General features: G+C 44.3%; 1 protein-coding gene across 1 annotated transcript in view; it reads right to left on the bottom strand.

Annotated features, from left to right (window-relative positions):
* LMBRD1 (LMBR1 domain containing 1) overlaps window positions 1–9,560 on the bottom strand; it is a 119,390-nt gene extending 109,830 nt beyond the window's left edge. Inside the window, exons 1-2 of the mRNA XM_058554074.1 lie at window positions 9,416–9,560; window positions 3,283–3,459 (exon numbers count right to left, since the gene is read on the bottom strand). Of these exons, the coding sequence (XP_058410057.1) occupies window positions 3,283–3,459; window positions 9,416–9,484 (246 nt within the window). The 5' untranslated portion in view covers window positions 9,485–9,560. The remainder of the gene's footprint in view (window positions 1–3,282; window positions 3,460–9,415) is intronic.
* Window positions 9,561–19,188: the final 9,628 nt, after the last annotated feature.

The raw sequence follows: 19,188 nt of genomic DNA, 5'->3' as shown, positions 1-19,188 counted from the left end.
ACCCAGACATCTAATACAGTCGTGCACCACATAACATTTCGGTCAACAACAGACCAAATACACAACGGTGGTCCCATAAGATTAGTACCATACAGCCTAGGTGTATAGTAGGCTATACCATCTAGGTTTGTGTAAGTACACTCTATGGTGTTCGCACAACGACGAAATCGCCTAACGACACATTTCTCAGAATGTATCCTGTTGTTAAGTGATGCATGACTATAATCAGAGGCCATGAAGAGATTAATCATTGGGGGAGGGGAGTAAGATATGAACATTTTAGCTACCAAAACACTAAATGTTTTGATGCCATAGCTTAACTACTAATTTTTTTAACATTTTACATGTTATATACAATAAAAAATATTTATTCATGTTACTGTCAGTTTCTGATTTCTTTTTGACTGGTACACTCTGTGTATCTCACTATCCACAGTTATGGGCCAAATATATAATACACTGTAATAGAACACTTAAGAGTTATTCTTTAAGGTCTTTTTTCTTTTTTTTAATCTAAAAAGTTAATTATTTCACAAATAACCTACAAACAAATTATCTGGCTAAAATTATTCACAGTGCCATGTGTAGGAAAAACAAAAATCAGTGGAAACAACTTCAGGCATTATTACAACATACCCCTGCCATAAGAAGGCAGAGAAAGCAAGGAGCAACTAAGACAAGACAGAGAAAGTACCCCTGGCTGCCTGCTCACAGAGAAGCCTGGGCACCCTCTTCCTAAGCCAAATGTTTTTAGCCATCACTGACATCAGGAGTTTCCAAATAACCAGACCTTGTGAGCAAGTCCATAATCAGTTCAGAGGCTTCAAAACATTTGAGATAGAAACGGAGAAAGTTAGAGAATATGTATATTCATTTAGGAATAAGAAATGCAGATTGTAAAAATTAGGATACAACATAATTCATCATGGAAAACAATGCCAACTTGTACACTTCTCATAACTAACATAGGTGGGATAGACAAAAGCCACTGTGGCATATTTTTACTCTAAAATGGCTAAATTTACAACTGTGGCATGAAGTCTGAAGAACTAATGCTTAAATACATGCACTTGTCCCTCACTAAGCACCTTGAGAGACCTCATCAATAACTTTCTGGAGAAAATACTTTCTGCAGTTTATTGGGAAAAACTTTTTAAAAAGCCTTTTCAGTTCTACTTCTGAGCATTAGCATAGGCCACCTTCAAATGAAAACTCTTATGACACTAGTCCCTCATCTCCCAAAAAAGAGAGAGAGAAAGAGAAACAGAATGTTTCAAGGTATCAAGAAAACAGGTATCAAATCATTGAGGGCAAAAGCTGACACATTACATAAGCTCTGAGGGGGCTAAAAACAGACCTAAATAGAGACAACAAGTAAATGACAAGTAGTAAAAAAGAGAACATACAATTACTGAATAATCTCCTAATAATGAAAGAAAGAAGTCTGCAAAAAGTGGAGGAAAAAACATTAACAGAGAATTTTTCCCTGCTAATTATTGGTGCTACATTAGAGTTAACAAACATAAAATAAGTGCATTAACTGGAGCCATGCATTTTCTTCTCTCAGGGGACACTTACTAAAACAAGTGCCCTAACCCTTTTCAGGTGATACTTTTACTTCTGTAGGTGGGTAAACTAAGAGACTTGTTCAAATAAGTATAATGGAATCTCAGATTAAAAAAACAAAAAATTAGCACCCAGAAAGTGACTAATTTAACTATGGTCCCAGAACAACTACCTAATCTAAGAGAGAGTCCATAATTTCATGAAAATACTTAGAAATTTCATGAAAATACTTTAGAAATTCCAAGACAAAAACATATCCCCACAAAATCTAAACATATCAAATATTCTAAATTCAAAACTAAAGAACCTCCAGGGCCAGCCCCATGGTGTAGCAGTTAAGTTTGGCACGTTCCGCTTCGGCAGCCCGGATTCTCGGGTTAGGATCCCGGCCACAGACTTATAGCCAAGCTGTAGCAGCGTCCCACGTATAAAGTAGAGGAAGACTGGCACAGATGTTAGCTCAGGGCTAATCTTCCTCAGCAAAAAAATAAAATAAAATAAAAAAATAAAACTAAAAAACCTCTTCAAACAATAATTACACAAGGGAAACACTACGTCTATATCAGATATCTCTCCACCGCTGTATCCACACAGCGCCACTGAGACCACATACGTATCACCCAGTGAGGGAAAGAGCTCGACCGCAGACTCCAATCCCAGCCCCAGCCCCTGAAGTTGTGTGACCTGAGGCAGGCTAAACCACCTCTCTGGCCCTCAGTTTCGTGCACACACAAACACGGACGATGTTATCTACCTCACAGGGCTGTCTGTCTATACACACAAACCATGTAGGACTGGTCTGACACGTGGCAAACGCCCGACACATTAGTCACTGTCTTCACACAGCACGTGGCACATCCTAAGTGCCCACTAAGACTGGCTGAACGAACGACTGACCTACAGAGAGTAACTGTCATTTTCACAACAACCACAATACATGAAAACATTGTCTAGTGATTTAAGCCCAGGAGGCCAATTCAGGAACTTATTTTGGAAGCATGCATTACTGAGATAATTGAAATCCTATTTCACTCAAATACTGAAGTACCCACCGTGTATTAGACATGAGGGTACAACAACAAGCAAGACACAGTTCCTGCCTCACAGAAGCGAGTAACAAAATCAAAAGTACTCTGCATAATTAAAAGGGAACTCAGAAATCTTACAGCCCAACATCCACATTCTAAAAATGAGGACCTTGAAGCACAGAACAGTTAACTGATTTGGCCAAAGATCCATGCTAGAGAGTTATGAGTCGAGATTAGAACCCAGGTCTCATGATCCCCAGCCTGTGGTCTTTTCTCTGTACCATACTGACCCAAAGTGCTCGACATGAAACAGAGATTAAGATCCTGATCTGCCACTCACAAAGCCCCTCCAAATTATTCATTTATTGCATTAGTCAAATCCAGTCAAACAGACTTCAGGGGAGCTATAAGAGGCACAAACATAAGACTTACTACAATTAGTTAATATATTTTCAGATTGCAGAAGGCATTCTTCACACCGGGAGGGTTCTCGGATTAGCAGTTCTCACATCAATTAACAGCCTGTCTCCAGTCCTCCCCGTCAGCTGTCACAGCCTCAGCCTCCGTGCCGCGGGTCCACTCTCATTTATTCCCAGAGACAACAGGAAAGCACAATATATGCAGACTGCTACACACACACAATTGCCAAGAATCGGAAACAAAAAAATCGCATAGTGATAATAATTACCTTAAATGTACCATTTTGATTTTTCATGTAAGAAACCAAAAATATATCCACTGGTAGAAGTGCTGATGTGATCAGAGCAATCGCCAGAGAAAAAATTGCTGTTATGGTGGAGACAACTTCACTTTCCCTCTGACTTTGGTATTTACGAACATATATCCAGCAGAATGCCAAAACAGCCTGAAATAGAATAAGAAGAAATGTTTTGTTACTGTTTTTACTCTCTAAAACTGATTTTAGTATGTGTTTGAAAGTTTCTAACGGGAAACTTTATGTCAAATAAAGGTTCTTTTAGATGTCCAAGGAAGGTCCACTACCCCTTATAAAATTGTTCAAGATTTATAATTTTCAAAGCCTATTTCATGAATGCAGTATAACCTCACACAGGTGCAAAGAAACACAAAAAAAGTAAAAAGTAAAAGTTTTCGATAACAGTGTTCAGTTACATATATCCTCACTGAACACAGTGCATCCATTAATCATTTCACACAACACCATACTTATAACCAGCGCTGAATACTTTTTTCGTATCAATCCTCCAACCTAACGGATATGTAACTAGAAGTTGTTCCATCCTATGCTTACTACTGAAGCATCAAAGAATATAACTTGAATTGAAATTAACTTTTGCCCCATTACAACGTTTCAAGAGTATCATTCAGCTAAAGATTAACTGCCAGTAATCACCATGCAATTGGCACATTATACTATAATTCAAATTCTAAAGGGCATTAAACAAAGAAAAGTCAACAGTGAAAATGGATACATGTGCATTGCAAGAAACTTTCCAGTGGGGAAAAAGTACACTCAGAGGTACTGAGATTGGGTCTGGAATCAACAGGTACTCTTAACAGTTCACCAATGCCTTTCTAGTGACTAACAGGGAGCTGGGACCTTACTCTCGCCATTTTCTAGCTGTAGGCAGCATGGGAATCACCAGGAGGACCTGTGAAAGCACAGATTTAGGCTGGGCCCCACCCCCAGCCTGTCAGATTCATGAGGTCTGGAGTGGGGCCTGAAAATCTGCATTTGTAATAAGTTTCCAGGTGAGGCTGCTGCTGGTCCAGGGACCACATTCCGAGAACCTCTGCTCTACTCAATCACAGGGGATTGCAGAAAATCAGTGCTCCACAACCTTGGCTGTGTGTTAGAACCACCTGGCAGTTTTTAAATACCCTTATGCCCTCCCCACAAACCAATCCAATCAAAGGGAGGTGCCTCCAGGCATCAGCACTTGAACAGCCAATCCAATCCAAGCCAAACTTGAAAACCACTGTTTTACGTAAGCTCTACAGAGCTCTGGGACAAAAGCGCTGTTGTCTCTTCACTCTTTCAGCAGATTCAATGGTTACTTCCACTCTGGGGATCTAGTTCAGGAGCCTGAATTGAACTAACAGCAGCATCTAACGAGTGTCACAGCTCCCAAATTCTCCTACCGCAAAATGTGAGAACAGTTCCATCACCTTCCATAGGGCAGAAAAATCCCCCTTGCCTCTGTAGTTAACCCCTGTCTCCACTCTCCAGCCCCTGACAACCACTATCTGCTATGTGCCCCTACAGCTCCTGCTTTTTCTAGAACATCATAATGTACTCATACAGTACGTCGTCTCTTGAGTCTGGCTTCTTTCACTTAGCGTAAGCATTTGAAATCCATCCAAGTTGTTGCATGTAATTCCTTCATATTACTAACATTTCAGTCGGCTTCAGAACAGCAGGAAAAAATAAAGTGAGGAGGGAATGTAGACTTTGAAACCTGGATGTTGGAGCGAAAAAAAAAAAAGACCTAGGTTCAAATTTCGGCTTAAAACTTTACTAATTTCTTTCTGTTTGGGAAATTATTTTTCATAAAATGTTATTTATATTAATATTTTCATGGACTTGTTTTTAAATGAATTTCAAATATTTAAAACATTCCTCAAATTATTCTAAAGTCATTGGAAGCTGAGCCTTATCTTTCTGTCCTTAGCAGTATGTGACACAAAGTGTTCAATAAACTTTTTGTTGGATTTCAAAAAGACCTGCACTTTTACAATCTTCAAAGTGATAGGTGTTACTGCAGTGGAAGCAGCCTGCCAACACGAGACAGACAGTTAGGCCAGATGTCCCCCAACTTTTTGGTCTCAGGAACCCTTTACAGTTTTTCTTTTTGTGTGTGTGTGAGGAAGATCAGCCCTAAGCTAACATCCACGCCAATCCTCCTCTTTTTTTGCTGAGGAAGACTGGCCCTGGGCTAACATCTGTGCCCATCTTCCTCCACTTTATATGGGACGCCGCCACAGCATGGCTTGACAAGCAGTGCGTCAGTGAGTGCCCAGAATCCAAACTCGGGCTGCCAGCAGCGGAGTGGGTGCACTTAACCGATACGCCACAGGGCCGGCCCCCTTTTACAGTTTTAAAACTGAGAACCCCAAACAGCTTTTTGTTTACATGGGTTAAATCTATCAGTAGTTACTATATTATAAAATAAACCAAATTTCCTTATCCATGAAATAGGAACAAGAATATTTCTTTCATAGCAGGTTATAAGGATTAAATGAGATGTAAAGGGTTTCTTTTTTTTAGCACAGTGTGGGACCATAGTAACTGCTTAACAAATAGCAGCAATTATTATTAAACGACATATAAAATAACTTTTTACAGCATTTCATAAAAGAAACTAATATACAATTTTGCTAACAAGTATCAAGGGAAGGTTTAGAGCAGTCCCTATCCTCCCAAGAGCTTCTGATTTAAATGGTCTGGACATTAGGGTTTTTAAAAAGTCCCTAGGTGGTTTCAACGAGCAGTCAAGGTTGAGAAGCACTGGGGTAGAAGCAGGAATGAGAACAGAAGAATGTTTGGTAAACTAAGGGGCACACATACTGCCTGGAATCTTGTTAAACTGCAGGTTCTGACTCAATAAGGCTGGGGTCTTACATTTCCCATTTCTAACAAGTTCCCGGGTGATGCCCTCACTTTGAGTAACAAGAGTCAACTCGCTTTACAGAAATGGAGATTCTGTCTTGTATAGTAACGGAAAATGCTAGAAGGGTTTAGATTTGATAGAGTAAACACGGATAGTAGATTATAAGCTTGGAGGAATCAAATCTAACCAACCCATATGTGGCAGAAAAACTGAAGCCCATTCTGTTTGCGCAAGATCACAAAACTAGTCAATCTTAGGGTTCAGATTCTTCAGCAGATGGTTGGCAGCAGCTCTCAAAGTACAAAGTCCCCAGACCCCTGGCAGTCCCAGAACCCTTTCTGGGGATTTGCAAATTGAAAACAATTCTCATAATACTACTAAAATGTCACCTTAGTCATTTTTCACTATGTCGATATTTGCACTCATGGTGCATAAACCATGGTAGGTAAAACTGCTGGCAAACGAAGCACGAACCGAGACAAAGGCACCAGACCGTGCCAGCAGTTACTGTATTCTTCACCACCACCCTCTCACAGAAGGAAAAGCAAAAGGACAATTTAACTTAAGACTGTGCTTGATGAAGCAGTAAAAACTAACTTGATTAAACTTTAACCCTTGAGTCTTTCTAATACTCCGTGGGGGGGAAACATGAAGTATGCATTCAAGGTCCTCTCTGGCACACCCAGGTGTGCCGGCTGCCTCCAGGAAACGCACCTCAACAGCAAAGAGCAGAAAGCCAAACCAGGCACTCTTTTCAAAGAATATCATTTTTATTTGAAAGCACAAGCAACTAACTATGGTTATTCAGACTTGGACATTTGGCAGATTTTGTTGAAATGAACAAATGGAACCTATTGCTTCAAGAAAAACAACTGATGCTATTTGTTGCCAATGATAAAACTCAAGCTTTCAAATGAAAATTAGAATTTTGGAAAACTTGCATCCACAACCGTGAGCTTGACAGTTTCTCAATACTTAACTTCTGAGATACACTTCTGCTGACAAAAATCAATGGTCATATTAACAAATGTGATATTTTGATATTATGTAACGAAATGTATCCATATTTGGAAGATCTGCATAATTCAGTGAACCAGTATTTTCTAAACGACCAATGCATCATGTTACAAAACCATGCACGGAGAAAAGACCCATTCCAAGGGCAACATGGACCAACGGATTTTAATGTAACACCACAAAAAGTTCATTGACAGGGTTTCAGATTCCATATCGCAACTAACTCGTAAGAGCTTCTGCTTACTGAGTTTTGGTGTAGCATTGAAGAACAGCACCCACAATTACCTATGAGCTTTGGTGTAGCGTTAAAGAACAGCACCCACAACTACCCAAAAATACTCCTCTGCTTCCAGCTGCATCACTAAAACTGGGTTTTCTTCACACACTTGAACCAAATAACACATCTCAAGAGACTGAATGCAGAAGCAGACATAAGAATCCAGCTCTCTTCTAATAAACCGGGAATTAAAGAGATTTGCAGAAGATTAAACGATGGCCCCTGTTACTTTCTTCCACTCCAACGTCCAGTTTCAAATTCCTTAATTCCCTTCTCACTTTATTCCTGCTGTAACATCACCAACTTGAATGCCTTCCCTTCTTCATCTATCCAAAGTCTACCTCAATTCCCCTTTCTTCCAATATTGTTTTCTATTCTCTAAAGTCCTATTTCATGTATAAAATCATACTTTGGTTTTCAGTACTTAAAATACCCGTTTCAAGAACTTTTGTTTTCCCACCTATCTTCAAGCCCTCTTAAAGGCCACATTTTGTTTCGTTTGCAGTCTCCTACCATTTAGAGCACAACTACTCTACATTAAATGTTTATTAATTGATAACTGCCAAAATAATTCAACTAGACTTGGATACTGTTACATGTTGGTTTGTTTCTTCAAAACCAACTGAATACGATGGTCTGGAAGAGCCAATGAACTCTCCAAGTACAGGACTGGATGGACTTTGGAGAACACAACCAACCTATAGGGTTTCCATTTCCTTCATCAAGCGGAGTAAAGCATGTTCCAGTGTAAAGGCAGTATTATTTTCTGGAACAGTGAAGGGAGTAAGCCTTTAAGTTTTCACACTTGTTTTTTGTAGAGTTTCTCCTGCAACATTTACTAGCAAAACATACTACATAGGTTGCAGACACCGTAGTGGAGTCAAACATTCCTGATTTCCAGAACTGAAGTCAACAGGTTTTTGGTTTAATTTTGGTTTTTGTTCGTTTCTGTGCCGCAAAGCGGCAAAATAGTGTGGCACATGAAGCAACAACTGGACAGGAGGAGGACAATGAGGGGAGAGAGAGTGGAGGGGGGAGGGGAGTACGAAGAGAAACAAACTGGACTCCCAAATAAAAGAAACCCAAGGGTTTTAACGTAGGGTAGAGAAGTAAAAACTAGGCCGCTTGGGTCATTAGGGTCCACATCTTGTCAGTGGATGAACAGGAGTAAGAGGGCGGAGAAAGGGCACCGAGGTCAGACGGGTGGTAGATACAGACAGGTGTCTACACCCGTCAGAGACCCCAGAGGAACGTCGGGACGAGCGGCACGTCACCAGGGCAGGTGGCACAAGAGACAAGGCTGGAAACCCGACAACCTGGGGGGCGGGGGCACGGGAAGAAGCCCTGGCGCAGAGCCCCCGGGTCCACACGCCAGCGCGGAGGACGGGAGCGAGCAGCGCGGCCCCCACCACGGGACACGACCGCAGGCCAGGCCCGGTGCCCCGGTCGGCTCCGTCCAGACCCACCCGGGTCGGGAGCGCAGGAGCTGCCAGTGTGGACACACTCTGCCGGACGCCAGCGGGGAGGACCGCAGGGGTGGCGGAGCCCGGCGCCCCGCCCCCATCCACCGCCCCTCCCCTCCCTCCCCTCCCCTCCCCTCCCCCTCCCCCTCCCCGCCCCATCGCCACTTCCCCACCCCTCCCCTTCCCCACCCCTGCCGCACTCCCCTCCCCTCCCCTGCGCCGCCCCGCCCCTCTTTCTACCACCCGCCGCCTCGCCCCTCCCTCCCTCTCCCCCTCCTCCCCCCCACTCCCATCCCCCGCACTCCCCGCCCATCCCCCTCCCCTCCCCCCGCCCATCCCCCCTCCCCTCCCCCCGCCCCCATCCACCGCCCCGCCCCCCCGCGGGAGGCCCCCGCAGTCCGGGCCAGGAGGGGGCGGGGCAGACAGGGCCGGAGGGTCTCAGGGCCGCCCCCAACCGTGCCCGGCGCCCCCTACCAGGAGCAGGAGGCCGAAGATGCACCAGCCGATCACCAGGTCCGCTGAGGCCGCGCCGACCGCCGCCATCTTCGCTCCTGTCCGCGGACCCGGCAGGGGAGAGGCGGGGCGCCGCGCACCCTAAAGGTTAAGGGGGCGGAGGGGCGGAGCGAGCGGTCGCCACGGAGACCCCGCCCCGAGCGTCCTGCGCCGAGCGGGGAGGGGGCGTGGTGGCGTCAGCGCGCCGGGGGGCGGGCCGGAGCGTGGTGACGTCAGTGCCCCGGGGCGGGGCGTGGTGACGTCCGCGCCGCCGCCTCGGCGCGGCGCTCCGGGCGAGGGTGCGGCGGGCTCTGGGGTCGTGACTCGGCACTGTAGCGCCGCGAGCGCTGGGCCGGTTCTGGGCGTCCGAGCGGCCTCGGGGGTTTCCCCCGCCCCCGTGCGTGGTTCGTCCCGGAGGCCGGACAGGGTGGCGGGCGGGCGCTGGGGCGAGCTGCCCCGTGACTGCCGGGTCTGCGGGCGCTGGCCGCCCGTCCCCGCCGTGTCGCGTGGTGGTGCGGCCTTTCTGTTCAGGTGTGCGCTGCCCGTGAGTTCCCACGGCGACCGTATACCCTGCCGGCGTTTGCGCTGAGAGCGTCCTGCTGAGGTCGCGGGTTCCGCTGATGGTCACAAGTGAACCACAGGTTCTGCCCTGGGCCCTGCGGAGGCGCGGGAAGTGGTTCCGGGGTGGCTTCCCGGGGCCGCCCGAGGGGGCTCCATAACCCGTCGCTGAATTGAACAACGTAACTTGTGATGTAATCAAAACACAACTGTGCGGATGACTCCCAGCACCCCTTTCCAGTTTGTTATCTGGAGATGAGAGAGCCCCGCCTAGGGCCCTTTCAGGCTGCGGTCCTGCGGGAGGAGAGGAGCGGAGGGTCTCCCTGCCGGGACAGCAGGAGGAGGGAAGACGAGAACGGCAGACGTGTGAGCGGGCGCTGGTGCCATCGTGAGCTGGCCTCGTGCTCTCTGGACCTGCGTGTTGGACCGTCACTCGTTCTCCCGTGGGGCGTCCACCCTCTGGAGACCTCCCTCCTATAGTTTCCTGAAGCCAATAGAGACATCTCTATTCCGGGTGGCCACTTGGAATTCCTTCACCAGCTGCAGGGCGTACTGGGGTCACCTACTTCTGCCTCTTCCTGCTCAGGTCTCCTAATCCTCTGCTAGAGACCCACGTGGCTTGCAGGAGAGATCTAAACCACCCAAAGCCAGTTTTTACCCTTTTCCCCACACAACCCAAATCCCCTCTATAGGAAATGATCATGCACATCTTTGCACCAGCAACCTTTGAGAGCACAGGGCAGTCCCAGTGTAACTGCAACCTCCTACTTCTACCATCCATGCAATCAGCCCTTCCCTGAGGAAGTCAGCCTGCACTGCCTGGTCTGCTGTCCTTCTCGCTTCTTGCAGGCCTGAGTTGGGCACCAGCCCTCTGTATCTCTCAGTTGTAGGAAACATATTTCACATTCTCCAAGTGGGTTCCTTGAGGGCTCCCTTACTAGGCTAGGGGTTAGATGGTAACATCCCACCCCAACATTCCCCACACACACACCACTCCTTGGGGTTGGAGGTTGGGGTTCATGGACCAGTAGCAATTCTCATGAAAGAAACCTCTTCAATTTCTCTTCTTCCACTCCAATCCATTTATTAATATTTTATTTGGCTGAGGGAGTCCAAAAGTTGTAGAATAAATTCCTCTTACATCCCTTTTTAATTCTGCATATAAAGGGGAATTCATGGTTAGGAGGGAGACAAAGAATTAAAGACCATGATCTTCCCCACCACTTTAAATTTTATGTGAAATTTGAGCTTTTACTGAGACCGGACTGAACCTTTTTAATATCTGATGTACCCTCCGTTGAATTAAGCCCACTTAATAAGCTGGGTTCACCGATTTGCTGACTCTGAACACCTAAGTATTAGGGTAGTACTGGTCAATTGCTTAGGTTGGAAAAGCCTTATAAACCTGTGTTGCTGACAAGAGTGACTAATTACAAGGATAGTAGTGATACCAAACCCTTAATCTCAAATTTGTGTGCCTGATGCATAATAAGCCAATCACTGAGACACTGGTACTTGGAGATGGAGAAAGCTTTATTAAAATTGGCCAAAACGAGAAGGCGGGAGGATAGGTTCTCTCAAATCTGCCTTAAAACAAAAGAGGAAAGCAGGGGTCTTCATAGAGCTAAGGGGCTTGGGAGGAGGAGTTTTGGAGAAACAAAGGGGAAATCCGTGTTTCTTTCACTCCGATAAGCCCTTGTGCAATCAGACTTCTGGAGGTCAGCAGCAGATGGGGGCTGGTTATCTGGTGAGCATAACTTCCTTAAAGGCATTCTTTTTCTTCTGCAAAACAATCTCATAAATCCTTGTGACCCTTGATTCACCCCTCAGGTTAAACAAGAAAGCAGCAAATTAACAAGATTAACTTCTTGTCATCTGTGTCTGTGTTGGGAACAAGGTTGAAGGGTAGTCGTGTTCTTACTGAATATTTACAGTAACCCTCAGGCACCTGGCTTCAGTAGTAGTTTAGATCAGGAAAATTGGGAGAGAAGGTGAGGCATCTGGGCAGGGAGAGATGTGTGTATCAGCCCATCTCTCCATTCCTCCCCCTGGTCATGATGTACTGTTCATTTAACATACAGACCAGACCAGCAAGCACTGAACACATTCTCCTGAATGATGTGTGTGTGTCTTTTTTGAGGAAGATTGGTCCTAAGCTAACATCTGATGCCAATCCTCCTCTTTTTCTTTTTTCTCCCCAAAACCCCAGTATGTAGTTGTATGTGCTAGTTGTAGGTCCTTCTAGTTCTTCTGTGTGGGACGCTGCCTCAGCATGGCTTGATGAGCAGTGAGTATGTCCGTGCCCAGGATCCGAACCGGCGAAACCCAGGCCGCCGAAGCAGAGTGCATGAATTTAACTGCTACACCACTGGGCCAGCCCCTGAATGATGCTCTTAAATCTAAGAAGTTTCTGATTACAGAAGAGAGTTCTTTAAAAATAATAATAATCTTTTTTGGTTGTTTATGATTACAAAAGGAATACATGCTTATTTATAGAATTTCCAAACATGAATAATTTAGAAACTAAAAAGAACCTAATAAATTGACAGTCCTCCTCACCCGAGATACTTGCCCTTAAGAAGTTCAAGATTCTTTGTGTGCACATTCTAACGTGTTCCATGAGGATGTAGAAAACCAATAGATAGTCCTTTCCTGCTCCCCTGATACCATAGACTGAATATTTGTGTTCCCACCAAAATTCATATATTAAATGCTAAACTCCAGGGTGATGATATTTGGAGGTGGGCCTTTGGGAGGTGCTCAGGTCGTGAGAGTGGAGCCTTCGTAAATGATTAGTGCCCTTATGGGAAAGACCCCAGAGCACTCCCTAGCCCCTTCTGCCATGTGGAGTTACAGTGAGAAGACAGCCGTCTGTAAACCAGGAGGCAGGCCCTAACTGGACACCAAGTCTGTTGGCACACTGATCTCGGACTTCCTAGCCTTCAGAACTGTGAGAAATAAATCTCTGCTGTTTAAAAGCCACCCAGTTTATGGTATTTTTGTTATAGCAGCGCAAAGGGACTGAGACACCTGGAGTTACCGTAGAATGCCCTTGCCCTTCCCCCACCCAACCATCATGGGAAGGTACCGGGATTTCTGTGGACTCTGTTCTGTTTTAAGTTCAAAGAAACAACCATAGATAGCCCATCACTCCCAAGGGGTTTAGTAAGAGGAGACATTGCAGAAAACCTTCTATCAAAACCTAGCCTCCCTTGACTGTACTGAGAGGGCTGGAGGCTTTTGGAGGAAAGCAAAGAGCAACTATCCTCCTCTCACTCCTCTGTCCCTCAGCTTTTGAATAGTCCTCCCCTAAAGCCAGTGGGAGGAGGACACAGAAGAGAGTCACCCATAAGGTTGGAGGGTGTGAGCTGAGTTCTGGGTGAGGCCCAGCGACCTGCAGCAAGTGCTGAGGGTGGTTGACTCACAGACGGCCTGGCGCTGAGCTGTGCTGAGGAGCACCTGGGTGAAGAAAGGATGTGGCCAGCTCCTCCCCGTCCCCCATAGCCCATTACACGTGCACTGAAGGCTTTGGTACTCTGCCCCTGAACCACTCTGTCCATGAGCTTATTCGTGTGGAGGGCTAGAGAGATGCAACAGCTTGCACTGGAGGAAGCCTTCCTGAGAATGCTCTTGGCCTGGACCAGGACCACGTGGACAGCAGGAGGTTGGGGGAGCAGCGCCAAGTGGGCCAGGCAGAGATGACCTACAGAAAGGTCACCTTGACACCAAAACCAGACAAAGATAGAAGGAAAAAAGAAAACTACTATGAACATAGATGCCAAAACTCTCAACAAGAGTTCACGAAGCAAGGGCAATCACACCTAACCTCTCACTCCTAACCCCATGGGACTCAAGAGGTTCCCCTGGCTGGGCTGGGAGATTCCGGGCGGATTTGGGAAATAGGAGGCATGAGAATGGTTTCTCATCCCTTTATGAGGTGCTTTTGGAAAGCCAAAGGTAGGAGTATGATTAAGTGACATAGTCATAGTGACATAATCAAGCTGGGAGGTAAAATTTTTAAAAAATAATCTTACATAGGAATTGGTAGAAAGAGCAAAAAGAAAACTGAAAGTTTTAATTAATTAAGAGGAAAGAAAAACAGGCTGGAAAAAAAATTTATGTCAATGAGACACAAAGGAGGTGAAGAGGATGAAGAAAGGAAGCAGGACATAGAGGCCCAGTTTGGCCTAACTGGAGAGTGGAGGGGTGAGGATTCAGGAAGGCACAAGGGTCCTAAGTGGAGGGGTCAGCAATCTGAAAGAGCCCTGTGGAAATGACTTCCGAATTCAGTCCTGGAAAACTGAGCCAAACTGACCACATAATGGGAACTGTACTAGTTGATGTGGCTTGCACCCTGAAATTACGTTTAGACCATAGTGAAGTCTAGTTATGCATCCAAATTCACTGTGTGTATTACACCACTGGATGGTAACATGTTTTTTAAAAATAGCTGATTTTTATACATCAATTTTTTCTTATTTTCTTAGCTTGTTGAAAATTTAAAATATTAGGCTGTTCACATAAGATGCTTGAAAAGCCTCAAAATTTCTCTTTCTGTCGTTTTGTCTGTGCTTCTATTGCTAACTGCTAATCCTCCTTCTGACTGACAAATTCTTTCTTTAGCTGTTTTAATACTTTCATCAGGATATAGGTAAGCATTGCTGGCCTCAGATCCTAGTGACTTTTCCCATGTCTTTCCTGATCCATTGTGTATTGATTTAGAATTTAGCTCTGTGTGCTCCATGGACGGCCTACACTTAATCTCTGTCAAAGGATTTAACAATGACTATGGGCCTGAGGAAGTCTGAGCACACCTTTCCCTCCCTAATCCTTCCACCGTCATCCAGCAGACTTGGTCATCACAGCACTAACAAGTTTCCTCTTTTCTTTGTGAAAGGTCTTAACGTGTGTTTATGAAGTAATTGACACGTATGGTTGAGGCCCATTTGGTTCTGCTAGAACCTTTGCTCATTTGTATATAACCCAGTAGGGAGCCAGAGGTTTTTGCACAAGAGCCAATCCATGAAAAATTAATTGTTCGTGGTCTACATTTTTTCATTTAAAATCAAAATCGTGGGCCGGCCCCGTGGCTTAGCGGTGAAGTGCATGCGCTCTGCTGCTGGCGGCCCAGTTTCGGATCCCGGGCGCGCACCGACGCACCACTTCTCTGGCCATGCTGAGGCTGCGTCCCACATACAGCAACTAGAAGGATGTGCAACTATGACATACAACTATCTACTGGGGCTTTGGGGGAAAAATAAATAAATAAAAATTTAAAAAAAATCAAAATAGCTTTTTTTGAGCCCCACGGTATAACGTATATTCAAAAATGTAGTTCATCTATTTCATTTTGTAGAAAACTGCCGAGAAGAAAATAACACTGAAATGTTAATATCTGGGTGTTTTTTATTTGTGGACACAGAGGAAACTTTCCAATTTGTCATCCTAAAATTAGACTGCACACAGTATCATATTGTGGATTTTGAAATTCACATTTCCGTATTTCTGCAGTTATAAACTCTTAATGGATGCTGTTCATATACTTCTCCTAATGGAACAAATATTCCCATGAGAACTGGTGATACACATTAGTTTTCTTCTGATGACTTTTCTTCTGGCTATGAAAGAAGTGATTTATTCATAGTCTAGCCATGTTAAAATATCATTTAATACCTCCAAGTGTTTTTCATTGTATCTATTCCTAAACCTGATGTTTATGTACTTTAAGGTATAAAAAGTAAAATTGCATATACTACTCAAACGTAAGGTAATGTCAAAGTCAGTTTATGAGTAGAAATTATAATAAAAACTGATTTTAAATTTATGATATTTAAAAATGATCCATAGCATAGTCAATAATTTCAACAAAGGATGCATTTTTTTATTTGTAGCATATGTTGCTCTTTTTTTCCTAACCGGGTTTCTCTCCTGACTCCAACATCTATTCTTTGTCATAGTGCGGTTCTGTTTGCTTCATTTCTGGACAGAGTTTCTCAGCGTATATTTAAAATCAAAGTGTAACTTTTAGTGTTAAATTCCCACATGGTAATGATTTATAGGTCATAAAATTTCATAAAATCAATTGGTCTTATTAGAATTTATGGACCTAATGTAGTTGAGGTCTAGATGGCCCTGTCTGTAGCACAATGTGAAAGGATTTAAAACTGATCTTTAAGTCTTTAGATAATTGATAGACTAGACATTTATCCTTATGTTTTCATTTGTTGCCAAATAATACTATAAATTTTTCTATTGTTTTTTAACGATACAAAGTAAGGAATTTCAACCATTATATCCAAATCCTTTAAAAAAAATATAATTAAAAATATGAAATATATTCATTGAGGTTTGGAAATGCTACCAGGAGGAGGTAACACTGGGCTAAGTTTTAAGGGATGAAAAAGAGTTTATCAGCACAGACGCACAGGGACAACACCACGTGGAGACAGAGGCAGAGGTTGAATGTGTCTATAAGCCAGGGAGCACCGAGGATTGCGAGAACCACCAGAAGCTGGGAGACAGGGCTGGAACAGATCCTCCCCAGAGCCTGTGGAGAGAGTGTGGCCCTGTTGCCGCCTTGGTTTTGGACTTCTAGCCTTCTGGCCTCCAAAACTGTGAGAAAATACTTGTCTTTTTCTTTTTTTAAAGAGTTTATCAAACACACTAGAAGAGTGAACAAACATTTTGTCAAGGGAATAGTGTGTATAAAGGTATAGAGCATGAGATACCATACAGTAGTCCCCTTTTATCCCCGTGGTTTCGGTTTCCGTGGTTTCAGTTACCTGTGATCAATCACATTCCAAAAATATTAAATGGAAAATTCCAGAAATAAACAATTCATAAGTTTTTAATTTTGTGCTGTTCTGAGTAGCGTGATGAAATCTCTCGCAGTTCCGCTCTGTCCTGCTCAGACGTGACTCATCCCTTTGTCCAGCAGATCCTTGCTGTACACGCGACCACCCATGAGTCACTTAGTAGCCGTCTCAGGTATCAGATTGACTATCGTGGTACCGCAGTGCTTGTGTTCAAGTCACCCTTATTTTACTTAATAATGGACCCAAAGTACAAGAGTAGTGATACTGGCAATTCGGATATGCCCAAAGAGAAGCTGTAAAGTGCTTCCTTTAGGTGAAAAGGTGAAAGTTCTCTACTTAATAAGAAAAAAAATTGTATGCTGAGGTTGCTAAAATCTATAGTAAGAACAAATCTTCTATCTGTGAAATTGTGAAGAAATAAAAAGAAATTCATGCTAGTTTTGCTGTTACACCTCAAATATATATGTATAGGAAAAACATAGTATATATAGGGGTTGGTACTATCCACAGTTTCAGGCATCCACTGGGATCTTGGAACACATCCCCCGAGGAGAATGGGGATGACTGTGTTCAGCATTGCTTGAGCAATCAGTGTGAGCGTGGGAGGAGTTAGCCGCTTCAGAGACCAGCTCCTGAAAGGATGTATATTCCCCGCTCAGACACTTGGGCTTCATCTTGTAGGCGATGAGAACCGGTGAAGTGTTCTAAGCAAGGGAGAGAAAAGTCCCTTGGGATAATCTGAAGGCTGAGTGGGAGATGGGGAAGACTTGAAGCAGCGATTTATTTCCATCAAGATGCTGTTGCTAGAGTCAAAGCAAGAGACGATGAAGGCTGAACGGAGGCTGTCAACATGAAGGGAGAAGGTGGGTTTATGAGATAACATAAAGACTCGTTTTCAAGGCGCAGTGTCTAAGAGTGGAGGGTGAATCAAGAGAGGGAGAGAGATTTATAGCAAGGAATTGGCTTATGCAACTGTGGGGGCTGGGTAGGCAAGTCTGAAGGCCATAGAGCAGCCGTGAGGAAGAGCAGGCTGCAAACGCTTGGGCAGGAACCGACACTGACCGGCCACAGGCAGAATGTCCTCTTCTCAGGGAAACCTCCGCTCTGCTCTTAAGGCCTTTCAACTGACCGGGTCAAAACCATCCACGTTATTGAAATAATCTCCGTTACTTGGTCAGCTGATTGCAGATGTTAATCACATCTACCAAATACCTTCACAGCAACACCTGGTTAGTGCTTGACTGAACAGCTAGGTACTCTAGTCTAGCCAAGCTGATGCATAAAACTGATCATTACATGTTCTTTTTAGGATTCTGAATTGAGAGATGTGGAGAATGACGCTGCCACTAATTAAGATAGGAAACACGTGAGGAAGGACAGAGACATCTACTGTATTTCATAGATTCCCAGATGCACATTTTCTTTATATTTTCATATCTCTGAAGTTAGGATGCATCATATTTGATGCAATCTTACCATGATAATTGGAATTTCTTTTTCTTAATAGTTTATAAAATGATGGTGTACTGACGATCAAAGATACCTTAGATTGAAGGGAACAGGGTGGTGGTTTTGACTGGGTATCTTGAATTGAGGTGCCTGAGGGACGTGGGTTGCTCTAGTGTCCCCTGAACTAGAATGAGACAATGAAACCCAGCAGAGAGGCTGGCCCTGGAGATAGGACTTCTAGAGTCATCTGAACTCAGGGGAAGTTGAAGCAACAGAGATAGATGAAATCCCCAGAGAAAGCAGGTGGAGAGGAAACAACAGCTGAACAGACAGCCCTACAGAACGTGAAACTTTAAAGGGGAAACAATAGGAAAGGCATGGTCAGAAAATGATGTAGAAGCAAAGAGAGAAGATAATTTTAGAAAGTAACGAGTGGTTATCAATGTCAAATGCAGTGAGAGGACTAGTAGGTCCCCACTGAGTATGGCAATATGGGGTCACTAATGACTTCTAGAAGGACTTGAGTGGTGTGGTGAGGATGAAGACTAGATTGGAAGAAGGTGGGATTGAGGCATGAAGGAGAATGTGGATAGCAGAGGTCCTGAGTATGAACTGCTCTTGAGAAGCTTGACCAAGGATGGATGGAACAATGAAAATAACTAAATGGAGGGGATGAGGTCAAAGGTGGTTTTGTGAGAAGTGACTCAAACTTGGACTTGTTTCTAAGATGAATAGTAAAGACATGGGCCACAGTTAGCACATCAATCTGAGTTTGGTTATCAGATCATCTTCTTGACAACTTGAACTCTGAAGGGATGAGGTAGTCAGGGGAGTGGGAGATGAGTCAGTCAGCCAGGATTCTGGCGGAAAACAGAGTACACCCAAAGGGTGATCAAGACATTTAATGACTGGACTGTTTACAAAGGTGTGAGC

This window comes from Diceros bicornis, chromosome 14 (assembly GCF_020826845.1).
Source record: "Diceros bicornis minor isolate mBicDic1 chromosome 14, mDicBic1.mat.cur, whole genome shotgun sequence".
Lineage (NCBI taxonomy): Eukaryota > Metazoa > Chordata > Mammalia > Perissodactyla > Rhinocerotidae > Diceros > Diceros bicornis.
This window is presented reverse-complemented; position numbering and strand designations above follow the sequence as displayed.